A 14,364-nucleotide genomic window follows, 5' to 3' on the forward strand; every position below is an offset into this window, starting at 1 on the left:
CAAAAATTAGAAACACTGGAATAGAATAAGAATAAGATACTATATACAATAGATTAAAATAATAAGATAATAAAATACTAAGATAACCGTTGACTGTTCTTCCTTTAACAACAGTCTGTAAGCATTTGGGAACCAAGGGTTTACATTTCTGTAGTTTTGTTGTAGTTTTTGCCAAAGGATTCTCATTCTTGCTTGTTTTAGGACTTGAGCCACATGTTTTTAGTGGTTGATGGTCTGGAGAACTTTCAGTTTAGCAGGCAGATTTTTTTTTCCTGCATACCCGTGCAGTTTGTGTCGGCGTAAAGGACGGTGATAGGTTTGTAGCATAAACCTATTTGCTGGAACGTTAAGGACAATTTAATTACACAGCAAAGCAAGACACGAGTAGGCAAAGTTCTTTATGGTTCTCATGCACGGGAGAGAACTGGACAAACGCCGTTCCTTCGCTTGACCCCAGGTGCTCTCATCCGCTCCCCCGTAACACTGCTCTTTTATTGAGGTTACATGAATATACATAGGTTCATTAACATATGACGTCTACATACACACAAAGAGTACCTTACCTGTGCGTTGTGTAAGTGTGTGTGTGGTCAGAGTGTGACCCCATAAATGACTTCCCTAACCCTGCTGGTTTGGAAGTCCAACAGTTCGTCTAAACAAAAGGCACTTAGCCTAAAACAGATATAGACATGTTTATCCTTCCATAAAACAATAAGAGAAGGTACGACCTCTCCCATGCTCCCAGGATGTGGGTGTGAATGCCATAACACTCTGGAATGCACACCAAGCCTTTGCAGACTATTAAGGATCACACATCCTATCACTACACAATCGATTATGCACCTCTAAGCATATATAGTTAAAAATTTCTAAGCATAAATGACAATAAACAATACAAATCTAACAGACGGTTTCTGTAGTACCTCTAAAATTTACAGCCTGTCGATTTGTATGAACAACCATTGAACAACCTACAACCAACTTGTAGGTTGGTTTTTAATATATCTGTTATTAAAAACCAACCTACCAACACCCCATATTTTACTAAAGCTGATTCTCCCTTTATCTATCAAAATGAAATTTTAGCTGACATTTTACAGTAACTACAGGGTTTCTATGGACTTTAACACCACAATGCACGTATGACAACATCCAGACAGGAAGCTGAATGCAGACTGCGATAGAGAAAAAATAATGTGAATTCACTTTATGTGTCCTTTAACAGCAAGGCTGCTGTTATCTGCCTCTCACAGTCCTCAAAGGGCCTCACTCTGCCAGTCAAGCAGAAAGTGTCAGTTGCACAGTTCGGGTGGAGCTGCTCTTGGTGCTCCAGTTTCAGTTTGATCTCGGCTTTATGGAGCTTATCAGTCGCAGCTGCCTGTGGTTAGAAAGACGCCATAAAATGTAAAACACACCCCCCGTTCAGCTATCAGGAGAGAATATCATTCTCGGTTTGAACACTAAAATTATGAAACAAAGCCACTTCTGAAAGCATTTGTGGCTGTATTATTGACAGCACAGAGTAAATGTTCAACACAGTGATTATAACAGATGTGTGAGGAACCACATGGACAGGTGAGGAACATCCTGTTCACATACACTTGTACCGTAGAGCAGGTCAAAGTTCATCAGTAAATCAGCAGTGAAACAGCAAATACGCAGAGGGTGTTAAAAATAAAAAAGCAGAGATATGAAAACATTAAAGCAGAAAAAGAGGCAGCAAGTGAGCTGCTAGCCTGTAGCTCTGTGAAAATAGAGGTTTCAAACAGGTTGATTTGCTTTACAGCAAATCTTTAACAAGACAGTCTGTGATGCCACGTTCCAGTTTTAGTTACTCACAGTGATCTCTGATGGGTCTAAAATGTGTCAGAGCCTCATTATTAATGTGGACTAATGTTTTTGACATAAATCCCCATGACTGTCAGCACTCTGCCTAAAATTAATATACACACAGTAGGTTTAGTGCCCATTAAACTATGATCATGCTGAAGCCTCTGTTGGATATTAGAGGAACTGCAGTCTTTCTGCACATTTCTGAATAATTACCGATTTTTGTTAGCATTAATAATCACACATTTTTAGATTTAAGCAAAGACTGCAACATTTTGAATATGTGCACATGCAGTCTTTGTGCTTAGCTAAGCTAAGCAGGTCTCAGTTCCTGTGGGGGAATCCGGAGTCCTGTGCAGTGTTTGTGCAGTGTGTCTTTAAGCAGCTCTCACAGCAGAGTGTTTGTTCAGTCTGTCAATGAGTAAACGTGCAGCAGGAACAAACCCTCATAGCACCACTGAACCTGAACACACAGCTGTCTGCACACAGGTACGTCCACACTGCTTCTTAAACTTTAGCGCTCATACATTAAGAAAGTAAACTGAACTGTTGGAACACTCAGAGCTGCACTCGTACTCTGGAGCTGCCTGCAGTTATTCAACTGACATGAATGTAGATGAGAAAGTTGATGTGTTTTAATTCACAGACATACAGTCATAATGTCAGTTGTAAAGGAAATTAATGTGCAAACACTAATTATCCTAATATTAATGTGTCAAGAGATATCATAAAGTAACTATTTTACCAAGTTTCACATCTGAGGTTCTGTTATCTGTTACTTTTCTGAGCTGTCTTATGTGATAGCAGCAGCATCAGTGTGTTCTTGATTTTCACGTTTGACGTGAAAAATATTCTCATAGTAGCACTTTTAAGACCAGGAAACAGGTTAAAAGACAGACTGGCATCGTTTGGTATTCACACCAGAAAACCAGAGACAGATGATGAGGCAGCGGGCCCCCAGCTGCAGACCCCACCCTGTTCTATGAGTTACAGGCTGAAACAAAGGGCTGTAATTTGGGGTAATTTGAGGCCAACTGTTGTGACTTCATTGTCTTTTATCAATACAATGTTGCTGTTTTGCACTTTGTCAGAACTATTTAGAGTCTCTTTATGGACTCTTAATGTCTCTTTTACTTGTTTTACGCCTCTTCGTGGCTTTTTTTTCTTTTTTGACTTGTTTGGCATTTTTCTGGGACCTCACCGTGCTCGTGCATACAAAGATGGAGCGGGTGGAGCGACAGCACCACCTCCTCGTACAGAACAGAGGAGGCTTCGCTGGAAGGCAAAGGGGCTTGCAAATGTGCAGAAACTGTGGCCCGGCAGGATAAAGCAGCTTAAATTGCTCACCCATCAGGATGTGGACAAGGGTGTTGCCTGAGCCATCAGGTGATGTGGGCTGACCTTGAGATCAGGTGACCTGCTGGGACTGCGGCTCGCTTTTGTGGACGCTATAGGCTCGCTTTCTTTGCAAAAACAAAAAGAAAATAAACAGAAAGGCAGTCGTCTCCTTCATACGTGGAACTCCGTCTCCAAACAACTGAGAAAAGAGAAGAAATCTTAAAAAGAGCAGCCCCGCCCAAACCTTTCACCGCAACTCTGATCATCATCGCACATGGTGATGATGTTTCCTGTTTTCATTCATTTATTCTAATCTCTTCATGGTTCGCCTGCTCTGTGGCCTTACTTCACTTTAAGTTCAGTCTCAAGTTCGATGGACTACGATGTGTCTGCGTATTTGAGTCGCAGCTCTGGAGACAGGCATTGGAGACAACAGGAAGTTCCCCCTGCGCAGAATAAAAAACAGCCCCAGCTGTTGAAACATTTAACTGATGTTTTGTCACTGCAACATTTAAAATAAGAGATGTGGCGTGATAATCAGTGAGGTGGATACGTGTTAGCTTGGCTGTTTGCGCCTCGTTTCCTTTATTACAGTGAAATAACTGCGCTAAATGCAGTTTTTTCTAATCTGAACATGGCGTTCTCGCACCGCGACCCACCTCCGGCATCTGCTTCACTGTTTGTGTAACAGGAGTTGGTCAGGATGATTCAATCGCCGCTGAGCTGAAAGAACGAGTACACACCCGACGACGGACCGGCCTTAAAGCACACACAGGGTCACGTTTGATCCACGAGTGTGTTGCTTTGTGCGTTCATGACTCAGGGCTTTAGCACACAATGATATCAGTAAATTTGAGCTCATATTTGCTCAGTTATGTTTGAAGAGCGCATTTAAAGCATTCCTTTGATATGAAAACAGATCAGGTGGAATTTATGTTTCAGAATAGGTCAGAATAAAGTTTCTGACCTTTGACCTCTGCTGATTGTTAGACCTGTTAATGATCAGAGAAACTGAGGATAATTTACATCTGATGCTAATTAAAGTTCTTTACAAAACACTAAAATGCAAAGTGAGTTTCTTGGAGGTCATAAAGTCTCCAGGTCGTCCTCACTCATCTGCGTTTTCTCTCCTCTCAGGGATCATGGCAACCGGACCAGACGCCATCGAGCTGTGGCTCCTGCCATCAGGAGTGGTTAGCTTCTTCATCCTCCTCCTCATCCTCTCCATCTTCCTCACGGGTCTCTGCAGTGACTGCGGCAGGTCAGCAGTCTTTCTACATCACAGAATGATGAAATGAATGAAAATGAAAAGTTTAACGTGATTATCAGAGTCAATCTTAAACAATCCAGTAACATCTGAAATGATCAGTGAATCATTAAAACCTGATCTGACGCTGTTGTTTGTTGTTTTTCAGACATTCGTTTGAGCTTCAGGATCTGGAGGTGAACAGAACCCCGTCAACGCTCATCAGCGTGGTAAGAGACGAGTTTAACGACCTAAAACCTCTGATGGGACGGGGCGTGGCTTAACTTGTAGTCTAAGGAGCTTGAGAAAGGAAAGCTTCTGGACTTCTTTAAGTTGCTTGAAGACGTTTCACATCTCATCCAAGAAGCTTCTTCAGTTCTACGGTCAAATGGTGGAGAGTCCCAGGCTACGTCCACACTGGCCCGGATAGATTTGAAAACGGCATTTTTGTCTGAAAACGCTCCGCGTCCACACTAGCGTTTTCAGTCATTTTCACAGAGTTGTGCGTCCACATTGAAACAGCCGAAAACACTTACGTTCTAGTCCTGTGCATGTGTGAAACGCAAGAAGATTCGACCTGCCTCATTTCTGTCTGCTGCTTATTTACTTTCCGGCTCTTTGAAACGTTGCGGCAAAATGTCGAGGAAAAGCAGCAAGTTTTTAAAATGGACTAACAATGAGGTGGAGTTGTTGCTGCGAGTAACACAAAAGTACAAAGTTGCAAAAGCGAGAGAGAATTACAGAATTTGAAGAAAAGCTCTCTGGAGGATGTGCAGACTGATATTAATCTTTAATAGGGCCGTCAAACAAAACAACTGCTGCATAATGCCCTCCGCTATCTTAGTATAATTGGTCACATGACTGCATCATATGACTAACATGCGTCATCGTTTTAGAAAGTCTCTGTTTTCGCCGTCCACACTGCCACGCCCAAGCACCATTTTGAAATGTATGTGTTTTTGAGAGCGTTTTGAAAACGCTGTATTTGCCGAAACAGAGAGAAAACGATGCATTTTTAAACTAATATGCATTAGTGTGGACGTAGCCCCAGATTTAAGCCCTGTGGGAGTGTCCACCCCAGGAGGGACAATGGACCCCCTAATGGTCCTCTACCTAATCACACGAGCCATTGTGAAACCTGGCCCCACCCTATCATGTGATTTCCTGAGGTCAGATGGCCCAGGATGTGAGTGGGCGTTAAGGCGTCTGGGAAGCATCTCAAAACTGGATTATAGATGGCAGAGAGTTGGTGTCGTAAGCCCCGCCCTCTTTTCAAAGATGGCCATTCACAGTGGACATAGATGCTTCTTTCACTCCTCTTTCAAACCATCTGTCTTCTCTGTCCAAAATGTGAACATTGGCATCCTCGAACGGTTGACCTTTGACCTTTGGATGCAGATGGACAGCCGAGTCTTGTCCCGTGGAGGTGGCTCTTCTAGGTAGGGGATCATTAGGGGGTCTTTTGTCCCTCTTGGGGGGGGACACTCCCACAGGGTTTAAATCTGGGACTCTCCAATATTTGACCTTAGAACTGAAGAAGCTTCTCGGATGAGAGGTGAAACGTCTTCAAGCAACTTAAAGAAGTCCAGACGCTTTTCTTTGCAAGCTCCTTGGACTACGATGACCTGGATGACTGAGAACCTTCACAGACATAGTTAACCTGTCGTGTTGATTGACAGGTGAAGCTGGAGGAAGTGAGAGAAAACCCAACGATCAACGAGATCCAGAACGACGAGAAACGTGAGCAGACTTTTCAGCTATACTAAATGAAGTTTTAATGAAGTAGTTTCATCACATTTTCAGGTTCGTGCGACGGAGTTTACTTCAGTTTTATATAAGCAGCACCAAACTGCATGTGGAATGAAGTCAGGGTGGAGGAAGAGCTCACAACACCTCCAGAAAATAAAAGTCTTTGCAGAAAAATGTCTTTTACGCGTGAGTGCACAGAGGTAGACGAGTAATGGCTCTGAACCTGAAGATCGGAGGTGAAATGAATACCTCCTGTGCTGGAAACGATGACTACCAAGGAAAATAAGTCAGAATTTACTGCGCTAACAGCTACTGACCGTCAGCGAGAGCCGATTCAGCTCCACAAAGATATCACATCTTTGTGGAGCTGACATGTCAGTTAACCCTGTTAGGGACCCTCCCTGGAGGAGCCACCTGGGGGCGCCACAGACTGAGCAAGGTCCCATCAAACACCAGGCAGACAGCAGACTTTAACTAAAGACATTTAAATTATACGATTCATGAGGTCAAATGAATGATGAGGCTGGGAAGACTGTTTTATAGTTTCAGAAAAAAAATATGAATGACTTCCTGTGTGCATTCCCACCTTTAACATAACTTTATTCTTCCAAAGGAAAAATAAAGAATCACAAAAAAGAAGCTTTCGACCTCGAGCTGAAGGATCTTTTAAATTTATTCTGCATTTAAAGGAGAGGCACGTTTCATCTGTAGTCTCATTTTTCGTGCGCAGAAGCAGGAAGGACGAGATGCTCCGTGATTATCAGCGGAGCTGATTTAACGTGAGGTCTGCAGAAATCATTTCATCAGTGTCCAAATGTAGGAGGAAACAGGAAGTATGACGTTGCACTGATCCCCTGGTGGCGTGGCAAATTTCAACGTGTCGCCATGAAGCACCAAGCTGCTGTAGATCAAATTGTCCAATCAGGGTTGAGCAGCAGCCAGCTGCAGACCCTAATTCGCTGGAGGTTTAATCCTGTTAAAAGGGAGTTTTTCCTTCCCACCGTCACCAAGAATGTCCCATGATGCCTGTGTTTGTGTGTTCAGAGTCACGTCCTGAAGAGGAAGTCTCAGTGCAGTTCACTCCCTGGAGGAGCCACCTGGGGGCGCCACAGAGCCAAGGTTTTATTCTCTGAAGGGAGAGAACGAAGAAACCACAGAAACTACTTTTATTGATCATCGTGATCTGATCATTAGTTCCTAACTGTCGTCTGTCTGTTCACAGATCAAAACGCTGAGCACATCTACCACGCCATCGGAGGACACGGCACCAACCCGGACATATCATCACCAGCAATGCCGGCCAATCACAAGCCAGCCAGAGCACATGACGCCGCTCTGGAGGATTTTAGCAACTACGACGGGGATTCGGTTTATGCTCAAGTCAGCAAGAAGCTGAGCTCCAGTGCTTCACCTCCACCTGTCCATACACCTGCGGAGATACCGGTACAGGAGGAGGAGGAGCCTTCACCTCCGCTGCCCGAGAGGACGGCAGAGATGGAGGGATGATGGATGAAGGACGAGAGACGGTGTGAAGAGACAGAGAACGAAGGACGCCAGGTCCTCCCGCACGCATCATTAACGCCAAAACCTGAAAACGACATCTGCCAATCAGAGTGCTGGAACCCTAACACTCATGACATCACAGCGTCAACATCTCAGCTTCAGCGTCTTGATGTGAGGTTGAATTTCTAATGAAAAGGAGACACGTGTCACACGTGGAGTGACATCAGCGACTCGCTGAATCTGAACACAAGTTCAGAGAAAAAAACACGGAGCACGATTCAGGAACAGCAAAGACGGAGGGAAGTTTCTCTTCCATGGAGGGAAAAATATTTTTCATCTTTATTGTGGTTCAGCAGAGTTTTCAAGCATTTTTATTTTTTATTTTTTCAGAATCAGAAATACTTTATTAATCCCGAAGGAAATGTCCTGATTTTTATGTCCCAATGAGCCTTAAATTTAGATAACTGGCCAAAAAAGTGCCAGAGGCTGTTTCAGAGTAGATGCTAAGTGGCGAGAGTTGTTTCTAGAAGGACTTTGGGGCAGATACAAATATATATTTATGTATTTATGATATACAAACAGTGTGACGGCCTGCAAGAAAACTGCAAAGAAAGCAAAAACACGTCTACATGAAAGGAAAGATGATGAAGGACGGAAACCTTAAATAAAGTTATAGAAAACTATTTTTGAAAGTCTTATGAATGAATTGTTGTTGAGTTGTTTTCAAAGTAGATCCATAAGGTGAAACCTTTACCTACATTAAGGTAGCGCCATTGCCATTTTGCCCTTTTTGAGACAGAATTGATCATTTCTATGATCGTGGGGCGATCGTAGCTCAAGAGTTGGGAGTTCGCCTTGTAATCGGAAGGTTGCCGGTTCGAGCCCCGGCTTGGACAGTCTCGGTCGTTGTGTCCTTGGGCAAGACACTTCACCCGTTGCCTACTGGTGGTGGTCAGAGGGCCTGGTGGCGCCAGTGTCATTACAAATGCCCCAACAGCACAAACATGGTCCAGAGGTCCAGTTTAGGGTCAGGTGAAGCCTGGCTAGCAGCTACGGCCACCTGTGTCACCATCCACCTATCAGTCAAAGAGGCCACGCCCCTAATAATGCAAACTAAGCATTAATAAACTTTAAACAGCTGTGATGAGGCAAACCTGTAATTTGTGGCTGTGGCCATCCAAGTCCACTGACAGGAAGTGTTCTCAGAGAGAGCCCGTCCTCCTCCAACCAGGCCAAACCTTCATGGGGTCTTTGTTTGCGCCACCACTCCCACTGAGCAGCGTTTGAGTGATCTTGCTGGAGTGTAACAGCTCTCAATTGTCTCAGTGAGGGAATAAACTGCAGCATGGCGGTGGGTCACATGACTTGCTGTTTGAGACACAGGAAAGGAACCAGAGTAGATCAGTTTACACGTCACATTTTGCTGCTTCCGTTTATTAAATCTTCCCTCAAAGCCGACATGTTTATGTCGGATTTCACTGCCTCGTGTCCAACATCGTGACATCGGTGTGAAACACTGAAGCTGAGCTTCTCTCACCATGTGCTGTTTGTATATTCCTGTAATCAAACCGTGGCCCCATCCTCGTGGTGACAGGAGGTGATTTCTTCTGAGCTTTATCATCTGACTGTAAGTGAAGTTACAGCATTTAGAAAGTCACGCAGAGTCACAGCGAAACCAGGAGAGGATGCAGTGGCGTCCAAATGACAGCTGAGGCTTTGTTTGGACATGTCTTCGCTTCTGAGACGCTTCTGCTCTGTGATGACGATCTGTCCGGTCCTCGTAAAGACACAATCAGGTCTGAGACTTCACACAAACACAAACACAAAGCTTCTGTGGAAGAACAGGGAACTTTATCAGGAAGTTTTAAATGAAAGAGGAAGTGAGGACAGTTTTGTAAGGAGGGAGGGAATTTCTGAAGCTTTGGGACATTTTTGTAAGGTGGAGATGCCCTGCAGAGCTTTTGTAGGACTTGTCTGACAGAGTTGCACAGATGTCCCACAATTATCACAGATGACACATCACCCTCAGCTTAAGCTGACGACTCCATGGCAAAGCCTGTAGCTGTGTGATGTGAGACGGCTGTGCCTCAGTCAGGGACAGAACTTTAAAGGTTTGAGGTCCAGATCCAGGTTCAGGGATCTGTGAGAGTGCCGAATCAGTGACAGACAAACAGGGTAAACGTGTGTGTGTGTGTGTGTGTGTGTGTGTGTGTGTGTGTGTGTGTGTGTGTGTGTGTGTGTGTGTGTGTGTGTGTGCGTCAGATCCTGTCATCGTGTGAGTCAGAGTTAATCAGAAGAGTTCAGCTGATGACTAAAAACAGTGAAACTATCAGCAGGCACGTTTACCACGTCCATCAGCTGCCAGTGGACGTATCCGTGGAAACGAGGAGTCTTCTTCACACACAGACGTTGGTATTGCAACCACAGAGGTGAAGAAAAGAAACGCACCTCCTGACTGACATCATGTTACGCACAGCAGTTATGAATGAGGTGATTTTGGGGTGGGGTTCGGCTATGACTATTTTCTGGAGAACAGAGTCCTGTTTTCTGTCTTCGCTGAGTTTAACATGTCACAGCGGCGGACACTGTTTACATCATACATGCTTCTCTTTGGTAAAATTATTAGCAAACACATTTTTTTTCATTGCTATGGAGATAATAACCTGTCATATTCGACTATTTTTATAGCACCAACTCACCTCGAGGCGCTTTATATAAGAAGGTAAAGTTATTTAAATCACAAATACACGATATTGTGAGAAGTATTCACTCACCCATCCAAACCATTGAATTCGGGTGTTCCAGTCACTTCCACAGGTGTATAAAATCAAGCACCTCAGCATGCACACGGCTTCTACAAACCGTGACAGTTTGCACCTGTGCAACAAGTCCAAATATTTCCTCACTACTAAACCTTTCACGTTCCGCTGTGAGTGGGATTATATCAAAGTGGAAGCGATTGGGAGTAACAATAACCCCGCCATGAAGTGCTAGGCCACGTAAAATCACGGTGTGGGGTCAGCGGATGCTGAGGAGCATAGTGCACAGAGGTCGCAGACTTTCTGCATCCAAACTTCACGTGGCCTTCAGATTAGCTCAAGAACAGCGCGTAGAGAACTTCATGGGATGGGTTTCCATGGCGACCAGCTACATCCAAGCCTTACATCACCAAGCACATTGTAAATGTGGGATGCAGTGGTGTAAACATGCCGCCACTGGACTCTAGCGCAGCGGAGATCTGTGACCAATCACACTTCTCCATCTGGTGGTGCACGTGTCTGAATCTGGCGGTTGCCAGGACAACGGTACTTGTCTATCCTCATTGTGCCGAGTGTTTTGGTGGAGTGGGGTTATGGGTTGTTTCTCAGGAGTTAGTTCCAGAGAAGGGAACTCCTAATTCAGAATTTATGGTCGAGCGGAGCGAGCGCCTCTGCTGTGGGCTCCACTCCTGCCCGTCGCCTGCAGTGAGCTCTGCTGTCAGATGGAGGCGGTGTACAAAGTATGTGCTGCAACCAGTCTGTGGGCCCCTCTTGCTCATGTTGTTGTTGGTCCGTAAGCCAGCTGCCAAGGAGAGTGAAGTTCTAACACACCGGGCATTAAAAATAATGAAAAGTGTCACTGCAGCCACTCTCTTTATTTTTTTATTTTGCAGTTTTTTCCCGCTTCTCCCTGCTGAACTCTGCTATCGCTCCCTGTTCTATTCCTGCCCACCTATCAACCAGCCAACATTCAGCAGTCACATACGTGGACCGCACGACAGCAAATGTTCCCCCCCTCGGTCCGACCTAGAAAACATTTATGGGATTAATACCCTGTTAATAATTCAGCATACCAAGACTGTTTCATGTTCCCAACTTTGTGGGAACAGTTTGGAGATGACCCCTTCCTGTTCCAACACAATTTCACACAAGGTAGGTTCAAAAAGACGTGAATGAGCCAGTTTGGTGTAGAACAGGGCTGCCCAATCCCAGTCCTCGAGAGCTACTATCCTGCAGCTTTTAGATGCATCCCTACTCCAACACAGCTGAATCAAATGGTTTGATTACCTCTTCAGCATGCCATCGTGTTTGGCAAAGGCCTGATAACAAGCCATTCATTTGATTCGGGTGTGTGGGAACAAGGATGCATCTAAAAGCTGTAGGACGGTAGCTCTCAAGGACCGGGATTGGGCACCCCTGGTGTAGAAGAACTTGACCGGCCTGAACAGAGTCTTGACCTCAAACTGACAGAACACCTTTTCATCCCACCTTGGGATTAATTGGAGATTGTCAGGCCTTCTCGTCCAACATCAGTGTGACCTCCCAAATGTGCTCCTGTAAGAACGGTCAACGATTCCCATAAACGCTCCTAAACCCTGGGAAAGCCTTCCAGTTATAGCTGCAAAGGGTGGGCTGACATTAAATTATGGATATTAAACTATGGATTAATAGTGGGAGTTACAAGTTATTATACATCTGAATGCAGATGTCCAAAATGCTGGGCATCCTCTGCACACGGCCATAAACAATCAGAAGAGTCTGTTCAGTGACAGGTTGCTTCTCCCCAAGACAAGAACTAACAGACTTAAAAACTCCTTTGTCCCACACGCCATCAAACTGTTTAACTCCTCTCTGGAGGGGAGAGGGAGGGGAAACAGGAGGACAAAGGAGGGGGGAACAACTAAGCTGTAGTGCCTCTTCACCTCACTGTACAATACCTTTTGTGCAATACTTTTGTAAATAGTCAACAGTGCAATAGACTCAATACTTGAAATGTGCAATTCACTTGTATTTTTATTTTTATTCCTATTTATTCTATTTATCCCCTTTGTATATTTTATTTATATTGTCTCTGTATTTATATATGTGTGTGTGTGTGTGTGTGTGTGTGTGTGTGTGTGTGTGTGTGTGTGTGTGTGTGTGTGTGTGTGTGTGTGTGTATATATAACAATTCTGTAACTGTAACTTCGGTCGTTGCTGTGCTTTTTTTGGAAATCGAATTTCCCAGAGGAACCCACCCGAGGGATTAATAAAGTTCTATCTTATCTTATCTCTTATCTTAAAAGCTTATTGCAATACAGTGAATGTTTTTAAACATAAAGGCTGGATGAACCTAATATTCTTCCTCTAAGTTCAGACAAACTGATGTTATTATATTTGACTTATAAACCTTAGAAACAGGATTTCTAATCACACTGACTCGGACAGCATTAAATAAACTCGGCCATTTTAACATCTTTCTATTCACATACAAAGCCTTGAATAACCATCGTATCATCGCAGCAGAGCACAATCTTTGCTCTCGCTCTCTCATAGTTTCAGTTTTCTTCTCCTCCCTCTTCACTTTCTCCAGTAGGGCTGAGAATCGTCACTGATTTCTAGAATCGATTCGATTCAGACTCACAAGGTCCCGAATCGATTTGAATCTGGGAAATTTTGCCTCAGACAGTCAGAAATATTATAATTCAGATCATGCATCAGTACATTTCCATATTTTTATATCTATAAAAAGGAAGCTGACACTTGTGAGACTTTATCAAAGGTGTGAGCATCACAGCAGAGGCCTTTGTGTCAAAGTAGCTGCGGATAAAACACAGAAAAACATGAAGGTGATTTTCCTGGCCTGGATTTTATAAAAATATTCTGCAGTAGATCAAAAATGAAAGAAAACCATTAATCAACTTATGAACATTAGCTGATGCTGCTGACGTGAAGCAGAGCAAAGTTACAGACGTTTGATTACAGACACAGCGTTTCGCAATTTTGCATAATTTTAAAAAGTTTAAATTTGTTCAGTATTGAACGGCAGAAATGAGGCTTTCTTGTCAGAAGTAAGTAAAAGGAAACAAACAGCGGCCGACAGCCTGTAAACTACGGTAGACTTGTGCGTAACAAGCAAGCGATTAATGCAGAAAACAGATTTTTAGACGGGAAACTGTTGTTGAAGTACAGAGAGAGAGAGAGAGAGAGAGAGAGAGCTGTGCATGAAGTGTGATTTTATCCTGGTGGAAGCAAAACAGCGACAGTCAGAGTGAGTTCATGACGATGTTTATGTGAAGCGTAGTTTGGATCTTCTTTTGCTGCTGGTTCAGTCAATATTGTTGGGAGAGAGATCAAACCTGCAGCTTCAGAATCAGTGCAAAAAGGGCGTGAACACAAAGCGCGGACCCGCCGAAACATCAGAATCAGCGAGCTGTCGGCTTTCAGCCCCGACCGTGTCCGTGCCGTCGGGTGAGAAAATCACATCTCACTGATCCTGATGCGTCGGCGGGTCCGAGCTTTGTGTTTATGTCTCTGTGCAGAATCCGTGTTCCTGCTCTCATTTACTGTTTCAGCTGTTTGGTGGTTGTTGAAATTTTGTGAGGTTTAACCTGAGATTCTGGCGTTTCAGGCAAAATAAATTTATATTAAAAAATCGATTCAGGATTTTAATGAATCGATATCACGTTATCCAAGCCAGAATCGATTTTAATCTATATATCGATAATCAAAACACAGCCCTATTCTCCAGCCTGTCACAGCAGATCGCTGCCCCTCCCTTCACATAGTTCTGTTGGGGGTTTCTTCCTGTTAAAAGGGAGTTCTTCCTTTCCGTCCACACGTTTAGAGTCTGAATGTCTAAAACTGATGAGAGAATCAGACTGAGAGTTATTCACCGAGTCGTCTGACTGCTTCGGGTCTATCACGCCAGAGTGATGTCATCATCAGCTGATTAAACAA

The 14,364-nt window shown here is 44.0% G+C and overlaps 1 protein-coding gene across 3 annotated transcripts; it reads left to right on the forward strand.

The window, feature by feature from the left end:
* Nucleotides 1-2,194: 2,194 nt before the first annotated feature.
* On the forward strand, nt 2,195-12,289 carry LOC146678087 (uncharacterized). Of its 3 annotated transcripts, none has more exons than XM_085402275.1 (6): nt 2,195-2,319; nt 4,306-4,429; nt 4,584-4,644; nt 6,094-6,154; nt 7,208-7,282; nt 7,386-12,289. In XM_085402275.1, the coding sequence occupies exons 2-6, from the start codon at nt 4,311-4,313 to the stop codon at nt 7,667-7,669; spliced, it is 600 nt and encodes a 199-aa protein (XP_085258401.1). In that variant the 5' UTR covers nt 2,195-2,319; nt 4,306-4,310; the 3' UTR covers nt 7,670-12,289. The 3 variants fall into 3 exon arrangements, with proteins under 3 accessions (XP_085258401.1, XP_085258520.1, XP_085258463.1); XM_085402337.1 differs by lacking the exon at nt 2,195-2,319 and adding an exon at nt 2,869-3,445; XM_085402394.1 differs by lacking the exon at nt 7,208-7,282.
* The last annotated feature ends 2,075 nt before the right edge of the window (nt 12,290-14,364 follow it).

Source organism: Rhamphochromis longiceps, linkage group LG1, assembly GCF_057381845.1.
Source record: "Rhamphochromis longiceps isolate RC_006_pf linkage group LG1, R_longiceps_female_GT1.1, whole genome shotgun sequence".
Classification (NCBI taxonomy): Eukaryota; Metazoa; Chordata; class Actinopteri; order Cichliformes; family Cichlidae; genus Rhamphochromis; species Rhamphochromis longiceps.